Genomic DNA, 16936 nt, shown 5'->3' on the forward strand with positions numbered 1-16936 from the left:
GACAGAGACCTTTGAATACGTGTCGCAATCTTAGCCGTGGTTTGTCCAAGTTGCATGCTTGAGATTCTGAAGAACACATAGCTGGAACATGGACCCATTGACGACAGGTTTCAAGTTTCATTTTATTTATTTATTTTGGTTCCAAAAGCATCCCCGACTCATTTCTACCGACTCTAAAATAGAAGAAAAAATAGAAATTTTGTTTTTGCTTCAGTATGTTTTTCTATAACAAAAGAATGCTATATTTATCTCTATAAATAGATGAATGCTATTTTTTTCTTAAATATAGAAGAAAAAATAGTATTCTTCTATTTATAGAGTCAAATATAGCATTCTTCTATTATAGAGGAACACATTAGAACAAAAACACTATCTTTATTTTTTTTTTCTATTTTAGAGATCTCTATTATAAACATAGGGTTAGAGATGGTCTTTAACATTACGATGCTATATCTTGTATTTTTTAAAACAGCTACATTCATGCTATGTTTTGGATTCAAATACAAGTTTAGCTCATCTTTAACATATTTTTATATTTTTTTAACAACAGATTATTGTTTTATAATCATTTTAGTATAATCTTCTAAAATACATGAATGTTTCTCTATTCATAGGGTAATACATTGGACCAAAAATATCTTTATTTAAAAATTTCTCTATTTATTATAAAATGTTAAAATGAGCTGGAGATACTTTTATAGTACTATTTTAATTTTTATCGTATATATAAAATATTAAGGATAAAATTCTCCATATCAAATAGTATCTTTTGCTAAAAAAAGAAAACAAAACTTGTTAATTACAGTTTCACAATCAAAATAAAAAGTAGATGCGAAGTAGGTCCAGTAGTGGGGACCTACCACAAATCTTTTACAGAGGACTGTTTTTCTCTATCCTTCCTCTTGTGACTGCGACGACCATCTCTCAAAGGCCAAACTCCACTTCACTCTCTCTTCTCTCTTCTCTCTTCTCTCACCTCTATGCTTTTTTCCTTTTTGAATATTTTAAATCATAGCGACAAAGTAGATGAAAAGATTTGTATTAATGGTGGTGAGGGAATATTAGTGAAAGAACATCTTCCTCCCAGATAAAGTAAGTCATAACCTTTGTACTTCTCTCTTCTTACAGGAAGATTTGTTAGGCATGTTCCTTCTTTCTAAGGGGATCTGAGTTTGGTGTTATCAAGAGATTTGATATTGCATTCATAAGATATTAAGTTTTTTTTTTGTTTCTTTCCTCTTAAGATTGTGTGGGAAGGAAAATGGAGGAAGTTGAAGCTGCAAACAAAGCAGCAGTGGAGAGCTGTCATGGAGTCTTGAATCTCTTGTCACAACAAACCAATGATCCCAAGTCCATAATGTTTGAAACAAGAGAAGCAGTTTCCAAGTTCAGGAGTGTCTCCTCTCTCTTGTCTAGTGGGTCAGGTCAAAGGAAGATTAAAAAACACAACAACAACTACTACAAGCTTAGGTCTCTTCAGTTGCCCCAACAAATCTTCCTGGAAAGTCCTGTTTTTAGTAATAATGCTATAACTGGTTGCATTCCAATTCTAGCACCAAAGCCTCTTCGAATTATACCACCTGCTGCTCCTAGTTATAGTGAACAGAGACAGGGTCATCCTCCACCTATGATGCTTAACCAGAAAATGTGTGTTGACAAGTCCTTTCTGGAGCTAAAGCCACCGTCGTCTCATCAAAATCCCTATCAGTTTATCCCTAACCACCAGCAAGGAGTGTACTCTAGGAGCAATAGTGGTTTAAATCTGAAGTTTGATGGGCCTTGTGGTGGTAGTTGTTATTCTCCAAGTGTCTCAAACGGATCAAGATCGTTTGTTTCATCTCTTAGTATGGATACTAGTGTGGCGGATTACAACAGAAACTCGTTTCATTTGATCGGATTACCTCAGGGATCTGATCATATCTCCCAGCATTCAAGGAGGACAAGCTGCTCTGGTAGTTTGAAGTGTGGTGGTAGAAGCAAATGCCATTGTTCTAAGAAAAGGTATGTGTTGATTTTTTTTCCTTCTTATTTTAGAAAAATTGGTTATGTAGTGTTTGATTCTTTACAGGAAGTTGAGAGTGAGACGATCGATTAAAGTACCTGCAATTAGTAACAAGATTGCTGATATACCACCAGATGAGTATTCATGGAGGAAGTACGGACAAAAGCCAATAAAGGGTTCTCCTCATCCTAGGTAAGTACATAGTTACATGTTTAAGGAAGTGGACTGGTTCATATGTTTGGTTTTATAATGTTGTTTGTTGTTGCAGGGGGTACTATAAGTGCAGCAGCCTGCGAGGTTGTCCAGCAAGGAAGCATGTTGAAAGATGTGTAGATGAAACTTCAATGCTAATAGTGACTTATGAAGGCGAGCATAACCATTCGAGAATACTCTCTTCCCAATCAGCTCAAACTTGATTAACCATCCCGTTCTAGTATCTGTGGTTTACAATTGTATATTCCACTTGACATGATGGTACTTACTTGGGATTTTACTCTTGCATGACAACGGTGGCTTCAGCCTTATCTAAATATAGATAAAATGGTATAATCTAGAAGGGTTTTTGGTTTGTATCAGATGTTGGTTCAATAGGTTTGGCTTCAGCCTTATCTACATATAGTTTTATATATGGTATAGTCTATAGAAGGGTTTTTGTTTTGTATCAGATGTTGGTTCAATAGGTTTGGCTTTGTTGAGCAAATGTCAACTGATATGTATCTGATATGATTTGGTTCCTCTATTCTCTTCAGCAAGTCCAGCAGGATGTAAACTAATGGCAAACTCTTCAAGATTTAACTTCATTGGCTCTTTAGATGAGTGCTATATAGAGATCCTCTCACTCTGGGCTCATTAACAAGATTTTTTAAGGCCCGCATTGTTCATCTATCAAACCCAATAGGCCCAAGTTATTAAACTACCATTCACGTTTTACATTTTTAGACAAATATCAGGAAAGCAAAAACTTCGATTTCAGTTCACTAGTATTAGACCGTTAGAGCACCAGCATTGGAGGTTCGTGGGTGGAGTTCACACGCTTTCCCAGAAAAAAAATATATTATAATATGCTACAGTAATGATTCTGTCTCACCACGCTCCTTCCGTATGAACCCGAGTCATCACTGTTCAGCGGGTTCCACGCCACGTGGCAGCCCGCTATTGGTCAATTTATTATTTTAAAAAAAAAAAAATAAAAAAAAAATAAATAAAAAAAATAAAAAAATTCAAATTATGAACCCCAACCGGGAATTCATTAATGCTGGTGCTCTTAAGATGGATTTTTTTCTTAAATCCGAACCGGATAGTGGGTCACTGAGTTTACTGGCTTAACCGTCGGTTTGGTTTGGTCCGGGTTTGAAAACATTGCTTTCTAGTTAAGGTTTCATTTTCATCACAAGATTTCTGAGTAAGCCTTTGGATCCCATGATTAAATAATCTAAAGCCACAAATTTTAGTGGGCCGACAGGTTAATTATATTGCATGGTTTATTTGTGGATAACTAGAGTGTAATATAGTGAATTAATTTAGATAGATGTAATGTACCTTATGTCACATGGCTCGATTTCAAAATGAGAGTGGACCTTTTCGGATGCAGCAAACATTAGTATAAGTACGACATTCAACGAGGTTAAACACGGTATAGTTTTGTAGTTTGGAATTATTCTAAAGCTTTGTTGTCGATGCAATATATATTTAGATTTTGTTTCCTCCCCAGTTTGAATTTCATGAAAATGGAAATGAAGATGTGACGTTTCATTGGAAGAGGGAAAAAAGCTTCACCCAAACCAACATTGCATGTGAATTTTATGTTTTTTCTCTTTCCTTTTCATCGAATTCAGTCACATGCTCCCTTCTATCATACCCTCTAGTTTCTTAAAATAGTTACAGTAAGAGTTAATTGTTCCCAATAATTATTGTAAGTAATTACGCACGATGATCAAGAATAATCAATATGGTTCTGTTTCAGTTTTAGATCTCTGTTACTTCATCACGGAAAAGGAACTTTATTTTTATTTCGAAATTTCCAAAACTCTATATTTGAAGTTTCAATGTGTTCTTTTCTAAAAGTAAAACTTAAAACATAACTTCAAAATTATTTATATTTTATACTATGGTTCTTATATTTGTCATAGTTGATGTAAATTCATAAAATTTCTATAAATAACTAGTACATATATATAAATATTATAGAAATATTAATTAAAAAAATCTTACACTAAAATATAAAATTATAAATAAAAGTACATAATTAAATATTAAACTGCAAGCAAATACTACATTATTCCATAAAATTATTTTCGTAATGCTTTCATATATGATCAATTAGTGCATTTCGAAGTAAGAAATAATTCTCTTTATTTTTTATTTGTAGATTACGAGCCAAAAATTGTTGAAATCGGATATCCTCATAATATACCCACTGATAGTTTGATATCATCAAACGAAAAAATCTTTGATCTTTTAAACGAAAGTACAACAAACATGGAAAAATGTCATGAGATGATTGAATTACGACTGTAAAATGAAGCAAAAAATTAGCTTTTAAAGAAGTAAAAGAGGAAAATAAAATATTGCTAAAAAACTTAGCTTCTATCGATGATGTTAATATTCATGAATACATTCGATCTGAATAAGAAAAAATCGTACGAAAAAGGCGTCAAGAGAAACAACAACAATCATCTTCGGTAACATCTTGGGCAATATTTTGGAGATTTGAGAGGTTCTGGAGCAAATTTACCAGACTATTAGTGTTGTTATAATATTTAAATTTGAGTAATAAATATGTCTTCATGTGTCTTTTTAATAAGTTTTTATTATGGTTTTTTGTAATATTCTTGTTGTTTAATTCTAGTTTAAAAATATTATAAATGTTGTTTAAATTTTTTTATTTAATTTCATGTGTAAAAATGAAATTTATAAAACAAATTTGAAATATTTATGAGATATAAAAGTTTTAAATATCAAAAAAATAAACAAAAAAATATTTAAGAATTATAAATATGATGTATATTGTAAGGACCAAAATGCAAATAAAAGGATGAAATTTCAAATTTGAAGTTTTGAAATTTCTTTTTAAAAAGCAAAAAACTCTATATTTGGAGTTATAGAGTTTCTTCCGGAGATGCTCTTATATAAGTATCAAATATGTACTCCTTAAACCTTTAATTTGTTACTTTTTAAAAGTTAAAAGTAACTTCTTGTATCACTCCACCAAACCTTTAATTTGTTATCATGAAGTTAAAATAATTTGACAGATTGAGTAAAACTGGATTTGATGTCCACCATGCTCCATAATTACAAACACGAACCGAAAGGGAGACGAATGGATTGAAAAGTAGGGTATGTTTCCTTGTAGAGGTCCTAAAATTATTTTGACGCCACTTACTCAACAATGATTAATGCCCTCATACCCACCCACATGTTCCCTTCTCTTGTAGTTCCAATCAATTTGGTTGGACAAAACACAGAGCAATATTAATGGTAACCCAACAACTATTCTCAAATCATTGTTTCCTAAGACCATCTCTATTTTTCATCTATAACCAGTGGCGAGCGAAGGGTTTTGGAGGCCTAAGACGAATTAAAAAAAAATACGTTTTACATGATATTTTATGAACGAAAAAATGTATTCAACTTCAAAGTTTTGAATTAGAATATACATATAATATGACACTACAAAGTTTTGAATTATTACATAAAAAAATTTCACCAAACTTTTATAAACGAAAAAAATCAAAATCATGATAAAAAAGTATGAATTTGTACTATAAAAAAGATGTGGATTTTGGATTGAAATGTTGGTGGTGTTAAAAAGGCAAATCTTATCGTTAAATTAAATATAGTAAACTATATATTCAAACTTTTATGATTTTTTTAACCAAATACTCGTACATATATAAAATAAATCTAACTCATAGCATATAAAAAGAAGACAAATGTGGATCAAATATTTGTAGTTTTTTAGAAGTAGAATCTTTGTAGTTTTATTTATAAATATAGCAAAATTGATCATAAACCTAATTATTTTAAACGGAAGTCGAATTCAGAATCAAATAAGAATAAAAATCTAACCAAGAGAATATGTTAACTACCTTGTAAAAATAATTTTTTTTGTAGTTAAGGGCCCTGAAATTTCAACAAAACTTGGGGGCCCTAGGCAAATGTCTTTTTCAAAAGTCTATATGCACGGCTCTGTCTATAACAGAGGAACTCTATAATAGAGAAGGATTCTTCTCCAATGTATTCTCCTATTTTTTCCTCTAAAAAGAAATATTCTTAAAAGATTCTTTTTTTATTATACAATTAGCGCTTTTACTTTTGAATGTTAAAAATTAACCCATTCATTTAAATTTTTGATTTTTCTTCATAAAATTGCAGTATTATTTAAACTAAACATTTTAGCACAGAAAAAACATTAAAAATAAGATAACAAAATATACATTATCTAATTATCAATATTATTATACTTTTCCCATAAATGATCAATTAATACATTCCGAAATGAGAAATGAGCTTCTTTATTTTTTCCCATTCGTTTGGACAATATTTTAATGATCTTTGTGGATCCGGAAATAATTTACCGGAATATTAAGTTGTTTCACTATGCTGTATTAGTTATATTTATGTTCAATTTATTTTTTATCTATATGTAATATTTATGTGCAACTTTTAATAATTAATTTATAATTAATCATTTTTGTTTATATATATAATTTTAAATATCATTTGTTTAATAAAAAGTTTGACTTTCAATAAAATTATATTATTTCTGCTTATTTCAAGTATAATTGTAAAAATTAAAATTATTAACTAAACAAATAATTGTGTGTTTATGTGTTAAAAATTGTATTTCTACGTAAATTTTTCTTTTATTAATAATAATAAAAAGTTAAAGGACTATTTTGTAAATAAAAAAGTATATCTCTATATAGAGGATTGCTATTTTTTTTTCCTTAAATATAGAGGCAAAAATAGCAATCTCTATTTTATGGAAAAAAATAGAGGTGGGTTAGAATAAATTTTACTATATTATAGCATATAGAGGCAAAAATAGTTTAGGGTTGGAGATGCTATAAGTCTCATTCACTTTTTATTATCTTCTATCATTATCAGTACCATACCATTACCAATACTACTTTTTTTCTTTATCCCTTCACATCAAGACTATGTAAGTTTGGTTCAAGATATAACTTGGTACTAGCCACAAACACCAACAAAATGTTTTTACTTTGTGTTTGTGATGCCGCTCCTCAAAAGTTATATTTTGTTCTTTGTTTTCGGTAAAATCATAGTTTTTAGTTATATTTTATATATATCAGACGGCTAAAAGTTTTTTTAGTGCTATCAAATGGTAAAAAAATTCCGAGAAAAGATCTGGTTAAGTTAAGATTCATAGTTCACAAAACAGTTGCATACAAAATGCTATAAAAAAAGAATAGGATAACATATTTAGGAATGTGATTGGACAAAAAGATAACTAAAAGCTACATGATTTTTTGCTTCTAAATTATAATAGATTATTGCCAATAATGTTGTTAAAGAGGACTGGTTTCAATCTTATATTGTTTCAGGTTATCCAGCTTGGCTAAGTCACGTCTTTGTTCAGGTTGCTTTATTCTGCCTTGTTTTTCTTGTAGTCTCTTTGGATTTATCCTGATCCCCTCTCTATTCATCTTTATTTTGTTAATATAATGATAGTATTTGAAAAAAACTATAAAATATTATATTTCAAACTTTTTTTTACAAATGTCTTTGTTTCAACTACTGACCGTCTCTTCCAGTGTATTTTTGAACCATCTATTCCAACAGTTCCTTTCATCTGCATGCATGGCTGGTCCTGGTCAACCCGAATAAAATATTCGCTTTTAATCTCTATATCTTTTGAAAAAAAATTATATAAATATAGATTCTTGAATTTGTAAAAAAAATATTTTTATTAAAATCTTTACTAAATCGCCTATAAACTTTCTCCTTAATTTCCAGGACCTGGCCTATTTGCATGTATGGTACACTAGACTCGATTGTGATGATTTTTCTTTTGCTCGAGAGGACTGTCCAGAATCATGATGAATTTTTTTTAAAGGCTTAAGAATCATGATGACTTCATCACACAAACATGAAACATAATTATCTTATGAACTCATTTGTACTTTGTAGTTAATAAGAACAAACCAGAATCTCATTCAGATAAACGTGATTTAAGTTAAACAACTCTACAAATGATTTATAAATGACGTAAAACATTTTACGTCACTTAAATAAATGACTTAGTTTTTGGTGATACAAATAATTTGTATCATTTTTTTCAAAACTGATGTAAGAAATAGCAAATATTTCCATTAATTATTTAAAGTGATGTTACTATGTGTCAATTATTACAAATGATGCTACTACTTATATCATTTGTTCTAAATGATGTTTGTATTAGTGTCGATTTAATAAATTGATTGTAATTATTTAAATCATTTACTATTACCTGATGTAAAAGTAATATCAGTTCTGCTAATCATTTACAACAAGTGATTTAAAATATTTATATCATTTGTAAGTAATTGATGTTAAGCTTATATCAGTTCCATAAATGATTTCAAAAATTGTATCATTTACAAAAAAAAATGATCCAAAATATTGTTATCACTTTTATATAACAAATATGTTAATATGTTAATCATTTGAATATTAATGTTAATCATTTGAATATTAATGTAGTACAAGTAAAACATAAATACAATTATCTGATCTGGATTAGGTGGATCCGGTATGTTGGCAAACGTTGGATTTGGTATATTAGCCAAAGCAACATCAAAACTTGTAGCCCATGCTCTTGCCTAAATATTTAGTTAACATATTAGTTCTATATACCAAAGTATAGTAATGTAATTTAACTAATAAATGATGATATAATTACATGTTCACCTGTTGAAGTACCAATTTGTTGGATGAATATAGTCATGCCTTTGACTTGATCTCAACAACCATTCAGAATTCTCTATATCTTGTCTATTTGCTGTTGAGCGGCACACTAATTTTGAAGGTGTAGGTCCACGACCAACACATCTTACTTGTCCTGGACGCTCCGGACCAAAAACTTGAGCATATTCATTGTCCAAGCTAGCCGTAACATTGTTTGTGTTGTGCGGGTTTTGGCTCAACAATGTAGTAAGTGATTCCTAATAAACAAATAAAAGATAAATATCTAGTTTAATTAACTCATCAATCAATAGAATATTTAAATAAAACTAATCCCGCGTTTTTTTGCTTCTTCACATACAAAGCTTCCATTAGGTTTTGTGCAAGTCTCGATGAAAAACTCAGCTCGACGTGGTTTTTTCCCGGTCTTGATTTTCTTTGTAAAAATACATGCATAAAAATATACAATATCAGTATATTAATTAAACTAGCTTTATGCTGAAACTAAATTTACTTACAATCTCATTTATTCTTCTTGAAAAAATCTTTCTTCCACAGGCATGAGGCTTGGTATGTTTTTTCTGGTTTTCGGGATTCGCTCTTGCATTTTCTGAAATTTTACATACACAAATAGTTACTTAATATTTTATATACAACTGATATAATTATTTAATGAATCAACTACACCTTCCACTTTTCAGTGAATCTCATATGGACGAACTGACCCATTGATTTTCTGGAACCTTCTCAGGTCGATTCTGAAATGTTTTAGTTAGAGTATTTCGCTTATATTCTTTCCAAAGACGTAGTTTTACATCCTGCCTAATGCGCCCATCACAAATGATTTTCTTATTCCGTTCTCATTTTAACTGCTTAAAGATTCATATCAATTGCAGTTATGCATGTTTACAAGGGAAATAAACCAGAACCATGATGAATTTTTTTTAAAGGCTTAAAAATCATGATGACTTCATCACGCAAACATGAAACATAATTATCTTATGAACTCTTTTGTACTTTGTAGTTAATAAGAACAAACCAGAATCTCCTTCAGATAAACGTGATTTAAGTGAAACAACTGTACACTTAGTATGTTCCTAAGTTAAAAAGAAAAACAAACAATGCTAAATTTTTTATTTGCACAGGCGATTGTTCAATTCTCATGTAGACACCCTGGAGTTTGCGACCATTAAATTGCAATCCAAGAAACATTTAAATTAAAAAAAAAACGCATGTCAACCATCTGTATAGGAAATTTACTTCTTAATCAAGCTGCCTCTTATTACTAGCACTATAACTCTTTTATCAAAAGCTAATTTGAGAGGAAGGTGATCAAAAGCTGCAAATTAGTTCTGATCGTGAATGTTGAACGACGGCTAAACCTATTTTATTTTTCTTAACACAAATTAATATTTATTTTACTTTACCTTTTAAGATAAATATCAATTTAACTTTTTATCACATGTATATTATTAATAAAAAAATTATCTCATGGTATATATATACGTATTTCTATTAGCATCAGTTTTTATTGATTTATATTTTATAGTATTTAATAAGTGATGGCAACAAAGAAAATAACTACAACATTTATTTAATTGATATAATTGTAAAACATAGAATCATTTGTTTAGAAGTGATACCAATTATATAAGAAATGTATCGCTTTATGTAAATGATGTCAAATAATTTAATAAACATATCAATTTTTACAAGTGATGCTAAATTATATATATTGGTATCACTTACAAATAAGTAATTTAAAATAGAATCACTTAATTTTGTGATACAATTTAAGTGATCTAATCTATCTCTTTTTTTGTAGTGAATGTCTTTTTCTTTGTAACAAACACTAATGTTTTTTTTAACTTAACAAACACTAACGTTATCTATCGAATCAAATATCTTACGATAGCATTTTTATAATAACAAATAAAATAAAATTAAATAACACAAGTTTATAATTAAAGTAGAATATCGCTTTACTGAATTTTGTATAGCATATATTTTATCGATGCTAAAGATATATTTAAAGTACGTGTGCATGAATTTTTTATTTATCATATTATATGTATATAATTTTGGTTTTGAGGGGTTCAGTAAATCTCACATACCGATTCTTTTCTGTCCAAATACATCGCATGCAAGAATTCGAAGTTGGGAGTAGTGCCACTGGATAAGTAGTCGTTTGTAACTTTGTATATTTATTATTTTGGAATAGTTTTTAGGAATCGTTTTTATGGAACACTAGGAATCGTATTCTAACATCAACTTTTAAAGAGGAGTCTTGGCGCTAAGAACAAAGAAAAAAGAAGTTTTGTGGACTACCTTATTGCAAATTTTGAGAGATGGATTGGACGTGACTTTCAGAGATCATGTGAGCTCTTGGGACCCAATTCCTTAATTATTGATCCTCCATTTCTCACATACATAGGTTTTGAATGGGAAGCAAAATATTTTTAAACTTTCTTGTATTTTTGACAAATAGAACTACGAACGAATATCATAAATTCAATATTGTGCGCGACACAATTATAAAACCTCGTGTCTCAGGAATGGGAATATCATAAATCCAATATTGTGTGTGACAGGAATCACAAGGTCGTCTTTATTTTGTTACTAACGTTTGCAGCCGTCAAACACTATAAGCATATTGGGTTGGGTTTGGTAGTAGTCTCGCTTCATTTATTGTCAAATCATAAAAATATTAAAACTACTGATATTTTTAGTTTTTTTTCTTTCTGGTCACCACTATGAGCCTTAACTTTCAAGAACTCTGAAATACGTAGTCATGCTTTTGAAGCTTTCTCATATATCCACAAAAATGCGAGAAGAAAGCAGGACTAGACCAAATAATAGCCACAAGGTTTCTACGTTGATATATATATATATATGAATTATTAATCTTTAAACTATATGGTTTTGTATTTAGGCTTCAACTAGTTTTTTTTTTTTAACTTAAGGCTTCAACTAGTTCTTAAATGTTTCTGAAAAAATTAAGAAAAAGCTTTATAATAAGCTATAATTTACATATTCGTCTAAAGCTGGCCATACGAACAGACCAACGAAAAGCCACTAATATATATAATGTGTATGAGGAGCCAAACTTATAAATTCAAGTGACGTCAAGAAACAAACAAAAAAACACGTTACTACAAGGTATTCCTTATGTTTAATTTAGTTTCCTATGTTTTCGTATTCCTTACGTTTAGTAATTTCATATGTTTTTCTTTCGGCTATGATTTTTATTATTTCATCCATCGTTTCTGAATTGTTTTTCTGGATTTTCCTATCTTCTCTAAGTAATTTTGTATTTATGAAAACATATGACATTTTTAAAATAATTTTGGTCTTATTCAGTTGGTGACTCGAACCTAAGAATTTTCTTCCATAAAAACTTTGAAAAAAGGTAAGCTATTTCCACTTCAACAAAATCATGATTATATTACTTCAATCTATACACATTTCAGAGTGACCGCCGAATGTATCACATTAAGATCGATCATGGTGGACAGTTGCCCCAAAAAAAAAGATCATGGTGGACGTTTGTCAGCCAGTAACCATATATAGAGATGTATACATTGTCTTCTCTCGCTTTCTTTGTAAACAAGAGATGGATAAATTGTTGGTAGGTGGAAATCAAGGTTTTATTTCCATAACATTTTTGAAATATTAGTGTTGAAAAGGAGATATTAGTATCAATACAGAGCACGTTTGCATGGATTTCTTGTCCGATATAGAATCTAACATTTGGTAAAGATATATCTAAATGCTATAAAACACTAACTTGGTATATGAAAAGAAAAGAAAAAAATTAGGTGGATTTGTTTGTTTTCTTTAGAAACTGAAACACAATAGTACTGTCACTTGCCATTAGGCATTTCTCATTAGTTTTTTATAAACCGACAATTAACAAAACTTGCCAAATTTTAGGCGAGAAAAGACATAAAATAGACGTGGACGTCACATGTTTGACACATCCGAGTTAAGTTGTTATAGCCGTTTGCATGTAAAATGTGTCTTGTCTTTCTCGTTTATTTTCCGTCCTCGCTTTAATAAAACGGTTTTGTTCAAAGTTTCACCCGTCGCCTTGGTATTATTCGTCCGATTGTTAGTAAACCTCGATCATAACATTGTTCTGACTGGTAGAACAACGAATACAAGAACTCCAGAAAAATGAAGCTAACGACAAGAATGAATTTATATCTTGCTTTTGATTGATATTTCAAGTTGGTTATATATATATTTCACCCAAATATATATATTGGTCATCTTAATTTAATTCATTCTAAATACTAAATTAAATACAGCTTTTAATAGCGTGAAGATACTATTGCTGTAGTTATTATCTCTTTATAAGTTTATAGGCATAATTAATCGGGAAAACAAAACAATTCACTTATCCTTGCAGATTAATTTAATGTTCATTGGCAATTACTATAGTTTTGGGTGCTAATATTAAACAGATAAACATTAAAAGTAGAGCCTCCGTGGTTCATATATGCAGAAGGAATATCTCGGATCTATTTTTGGTATCAACGAATAAGATGTTAATTTATATTTAACTACATCTACTAGAGGCCTTTACGTGAGATTAATAAAACCACCCAAAGATAATTTAGTTGTTAAATCTTTTTATTTTTATTTACCGACCATCAAAACTTACTTCAAGAGTTCGAACAAAATATAATAATGAGGGGGACTTTTATATCAATCAACTCTAAAATAATTATTAAATTTTCTTACCAGAGCATTTCAAAAACTTTAGAGATCCTCTAGTCAAACGTCATCAGTATCTAAATTTCAAACCAAGGTATTAGTGGTGGTACCGGCAGTGTTTAATGTTTTGGTTAGGAGGTTGACATTCGGACGTATATTGTCTTTACTTTTAAATTTTTTTTAAAAAATAAGTCCAATGGAAAAAATATTATATCTTGGTTTAGCTTCAAATTTAGTAGTATAAAATTAGTAACTTAATAGATATTTTTATGAATTGCATAAACCACTGACTATACAATCTGATTTAATAAAAAAATTGTAACTTCATCTATTTTATATATTTTGTTATAAGTAATGTATATATTCACAACATTGACAAAAATAATGTATCTATTAAGTATATCCACATTCCACACAAAGATGAGTATATATTTTCTTCTTCGAAATAGTGAATATATCCTTATTTCATAACTAAAATTTTTGCATTCATAAGTTATAATAACATTAATTTTTTGAGGGATAAAAAATATTTTTAATATAAAATGGAGAAAATACTTATTTGAAAAAAACTCCAAGACATGCATACTAAACAAAACCGTATATTACGTATGGAATGATTTGCTTTGGCTTTTTAAGTGTATAGTTCAAAACCAAAAATATAGGAAGGAGTAAGAAGCTCACTACTCAGTTAAAAAAAGTAAGCTCACTATATGTTTTAGCTAAATAGTCTTGTTTAGAGAAGGTCTTTGATAAAATAAGAAGCTCACTATATGTTTTTAGTGGTAGCTCACTATAGCTAAGGGTTCAAACTTCAAAGTAATACAGAAATCAAGGATGCACATGTTTATGGAGTGTATGTAAAGGTCTCACGTCTCTATAATAAGCATGACTCGTCACGTGAGACCTCTTCTTCCCAGGGACAAAGATAGGATGAGACACAGAGAAACCAACAAAACCAAACCCCAAAACCCAAGAAAAAGAGAAAAAGACTCTTTCTTTCTCTCACCTCTCCCTCTTTAACTCTCTATTTAAGAGACTTCACTGTCTCTCTCAGTCTTTTAACGCAGAACAACTTTTGTGGAGGAGAGAAAGCGATATGACAAACACACACAGAGATATACATCTTCAATAGTTAAGAGTTTTCCATATACAGAAGAAGTCTGTGTGATAGAGAGACATCAGATACAAAAGGTTTAATATCTCTCTCTCTCTCTGGGTGGCTTTCCTTGTTTCTTTGAATTTAGTGGTGGGGGTTCTGTCTATAAAACAATTTTGCAACATATATAAAAATAAATAACAATAATCAGGTTTTATATAATATAGCAAAAGAAATGCAACAGCACCTGATGCAGATGCAGCCCATGATGGCTGGTTACTACCCCAACAATGTCACCTCTGATCATATTCAGCAGGTTTTGTTCTTCTTCTGCTACTTCTATTTTATCATCTCTTTCTTTATTATTTATGTTTCTTTGAATTTTAAATGAACGAGAGTGATGAAATCTCGCTTGTAAGAATCCTGAGAGGCCCTTTTATTTTGCTCTCTTACAACATATTTAAGTGATTGTTTTCTCAAGGGTGAAACCAAACTCAAACTTTGAGTATTAGGTTATGTTGTTTCATGTGTCTGATCTTCTGTATTTTGCATCAACTTCTATTTCTTTTTACCATTGATTCAAGTTTTTTTCCTTTTCCAGAGAGATTCGGTTCATCATTTACATCTCTTTTTTGCCGCTTTAGACAGAAATCATTTATCTAAACCGGACAAGCTTTAAAATTATTAATTAAACCTAATATTTTCGAGGTATAATGGTTGAAGAGATTCTCTATATGAAGAAACACTTTTAAGGTGGAGTTGTTTTGAGTTCTTGAAACATGTAACGAAACTAATGTGTCAAAACAGACAAATCTTATTGTTCACATTTCTCACTTTCTTTGTCTTAAGTTTTCGGGTTCTGGATGTTTCATTGATGGCAAAAACCACAAAGCCATTTATGTGAATGTGGTGGTCCTGATTAGATTGTTATCACTAGATCTATGTGCATTTGCAGTCCCAAGTGTTCCTTTTTTTTGCTTGCATGACCAGATATACTTTGTGGTCCGAACGACATCTGGTCCTAATCTAACGTTGTGGTCCTCAAATCTTTATAAAGAAAATCTTTTATACGCTTTTGTGATTTTTCAACGTTTTTGTCTTTTGATAAGTCGGAATCTAAAGTACTGGGGTCTCCTTTGTGTTTTCTATGTCTTTATACCAACAAAGAAAAGATAAAATGTTGTTAACCGGTTCTGTTTGTACCATTACTCTCTAATGATGATGTATTTAATATTTTAAATCTGTAGTACTTGGACGAGAACAAATCGTTGATTCTGAAGATAGTTGAATCTCAAAACTCTGGAAAGCTCAGCGAGTGTGCCGAGTAAGAGCAAAAACATAACCTCCTTGATTTCATTTGTGTTTTGTTGATAATTAATAGGTCTATATTATGGTTAACCATAATATTTTACAGGAACCAGGCAAAGCTTCAACGCAACTTAATGTACTTAGCTGCAATTGCAGATTCTCAGCCTCAACCTCCAAGCATGCATAGCCAGGTAAATCAGAAAAGTTTTCACATTTGCTGTCTCAAAATGAAAAAAAAAAAACTCATTGGCATTGTTTGTCTGTATACATAGCAGTATGGATCTGCTGGTGGTGGGTTGGTTGAGGGAGAAGGAGGGTGCCACTATTTGCAACAGCAACAAGCAACTCAACAGCAGCAGATGACTCAGCAGTCTCTAATGGCGGCTCGATCTTCAATGTTGTATGCTCAGCAGCAGCAGCAACAGCCTTATGCAACATTTCAGCAATCGCAATTGCACCACAGCCAGCTCGGGATGAGCTCAAGCAGTGGAGGAGGAAGCAGCGGTCTCCATATCCTTCAGGGAGAGGCTGGTGGGTTTCATGAGTTTGGTCGTGGGAAGCTGGAAATGGGAAGTGGTGAAGGTAGAGGAGGAAGCTCAGGGGATGGTGGAGAAACCCTTTACTTGAAGTCATCAGATGATGGGAACTGAAAGAGTGTGGCACAAGGAATTGGAATGATGAAGTAGCAGCAGCAGAAGTAGTAACAGTAAGAGAGTCTGAAGTTTGTTAAGTTGCTTGCTGAAGAAGCAAAGAAGTCATATTTACCCTTTTGTGTTTTTTTTTTCTCTATGTTTGTGCCCTAAAAAAGTGAACTCTTTCGTGGTAGTGTACCATGTAAATCTGCTCGCTCTAAAGTTGTCTCGTAATCTTAGTATGTTATTTCTTAAGAAAGAATCCTGAGTCGA

The 16936-nt window shown here is 30.8% G+C and overlaps 2 protein-coding genes across 6 annotated transcripts; both read left to right on the forward strand.

The window, feature by feature from the left end:
• The first annotated feature begins 893 nt into the window (after window positions 1-893).
• On the forward strand, window positions 894-2736 carry LOC106382495 (probable WRKY transcription factor 74). Its single transcript, XM_013822522.3, has 4 exons — window positions 894-1092; window positions 1245-2001; window positions 2069-2194; window positions 2271-2736. The coding sequence occupies exons 2-4, from the start codon at window positions 1262-1264 to the stop codon at window positions 2416-2418; spliced, it is 1014 nt and encodes a 337-aa protein (XP_013677976.1). The 5' UTR covers window positions 894-1092; window positions 1245-1261; the 3' UTR covers window positions 2419-2736.
• Window positions 2737-14578: 11842 nt separating this feature from the next.
• On the forward strand, window positions 14579-16936 carry LOC106379984 (GRF1-interacting factor 1). Of its 5 annotated transcripts, none has more exons than XM_013819821.3 (5): window positions 14579-14818; window positions 14935-15039; window positions 15971-16047; window positions 16138-16222; window positions 16304-16936. In XM_013819821.3, the coding sequence occupies exons 2-5, from the start codon at window positions 14959-14961 to the stop codon at window positions 16679-16681; spliced, it is 621 nt and encodes a 206-aa protein (XP_013675275.1). In that variant the 5' UTR covers window positions 14579-14818; window positions 14935-14958; the 3' UTR covers window positions 16682-16936. The 5 variants fall into 5 exon arrangements, with proteins under 5 accessions (XP_013675275.1, XP_013675274.1, XP_013675276.1 ...); XM_013819820.3 differs by having other exon boundaries at window positions 14580-14818; window positions 14951-15039; XM_013819822.3 differs by having other exon boundaries at window positions 14580-14818; window positions 14951-15039; window positions 16307-16936.

The sequence above is a fragment of the Brassica napus genome, chromosome C2 (genome assembly GCF_020379485.1).
Source record: "Brassica napus cultivar Da-Ae chromosome C2, Da-Ae, whole genome shotgun sequence".
Taxonomy (NCBI): domain Eukaryota; kingdom Viridiplantae; phylum Streptophyta; class Magnoliopsida; order Brassicales; family Brassicaceae; genus Brassica; species Brassica napus.

Excerpts from the sequence above, each read along its gene's own strand:
- LOC106379984 (XM_013819821.3), top strand. The coding sequence starts at position 14,959 with ATGCAACAGCACCTGATGCAGATGCAGCCCATGATGGCTGGTTACTAC. Across the intron at positions 16,048-16,137 it reads AAGCTCAGCGAGTGTGCCGA|GAACCAGGCAAAGCTTCAAC; the intron begins GTAAGAGCAAAA and ends AATATTTTACAG. Across the intron at positions 16,223-16,303 it reads CTCCAAGCATGCATAGCCAG|CAGTATGGATCTGCTGGTGG; the intron begins GTAAATCAGAAA and ends CTGTATACATAG.
- LOC106382495 (XM_013822522.3), top strand. The coding sequence starts at position 1,262 with ATGGAGGAAGTTGAAGCTGCAAACAAAGCAGCAGTGGAGAGCTGTCAT. Across the intron at positions 2,002-2,068 it reads TGCCATTGTTCTAAGAAAAG|GAAGTTGAGAGTGAGACGAT; the intron begins GTATGTGTTGAT and ends GATTCTTTACAG. Across the intron at positions 2,195-2,270 it reads AAGGGTTCTCCTCATCCTAG|GGGGTACTATAAGTGCAGCA; the intron begins GTAAGTACATAG and ends TTGTTGTTGCAG.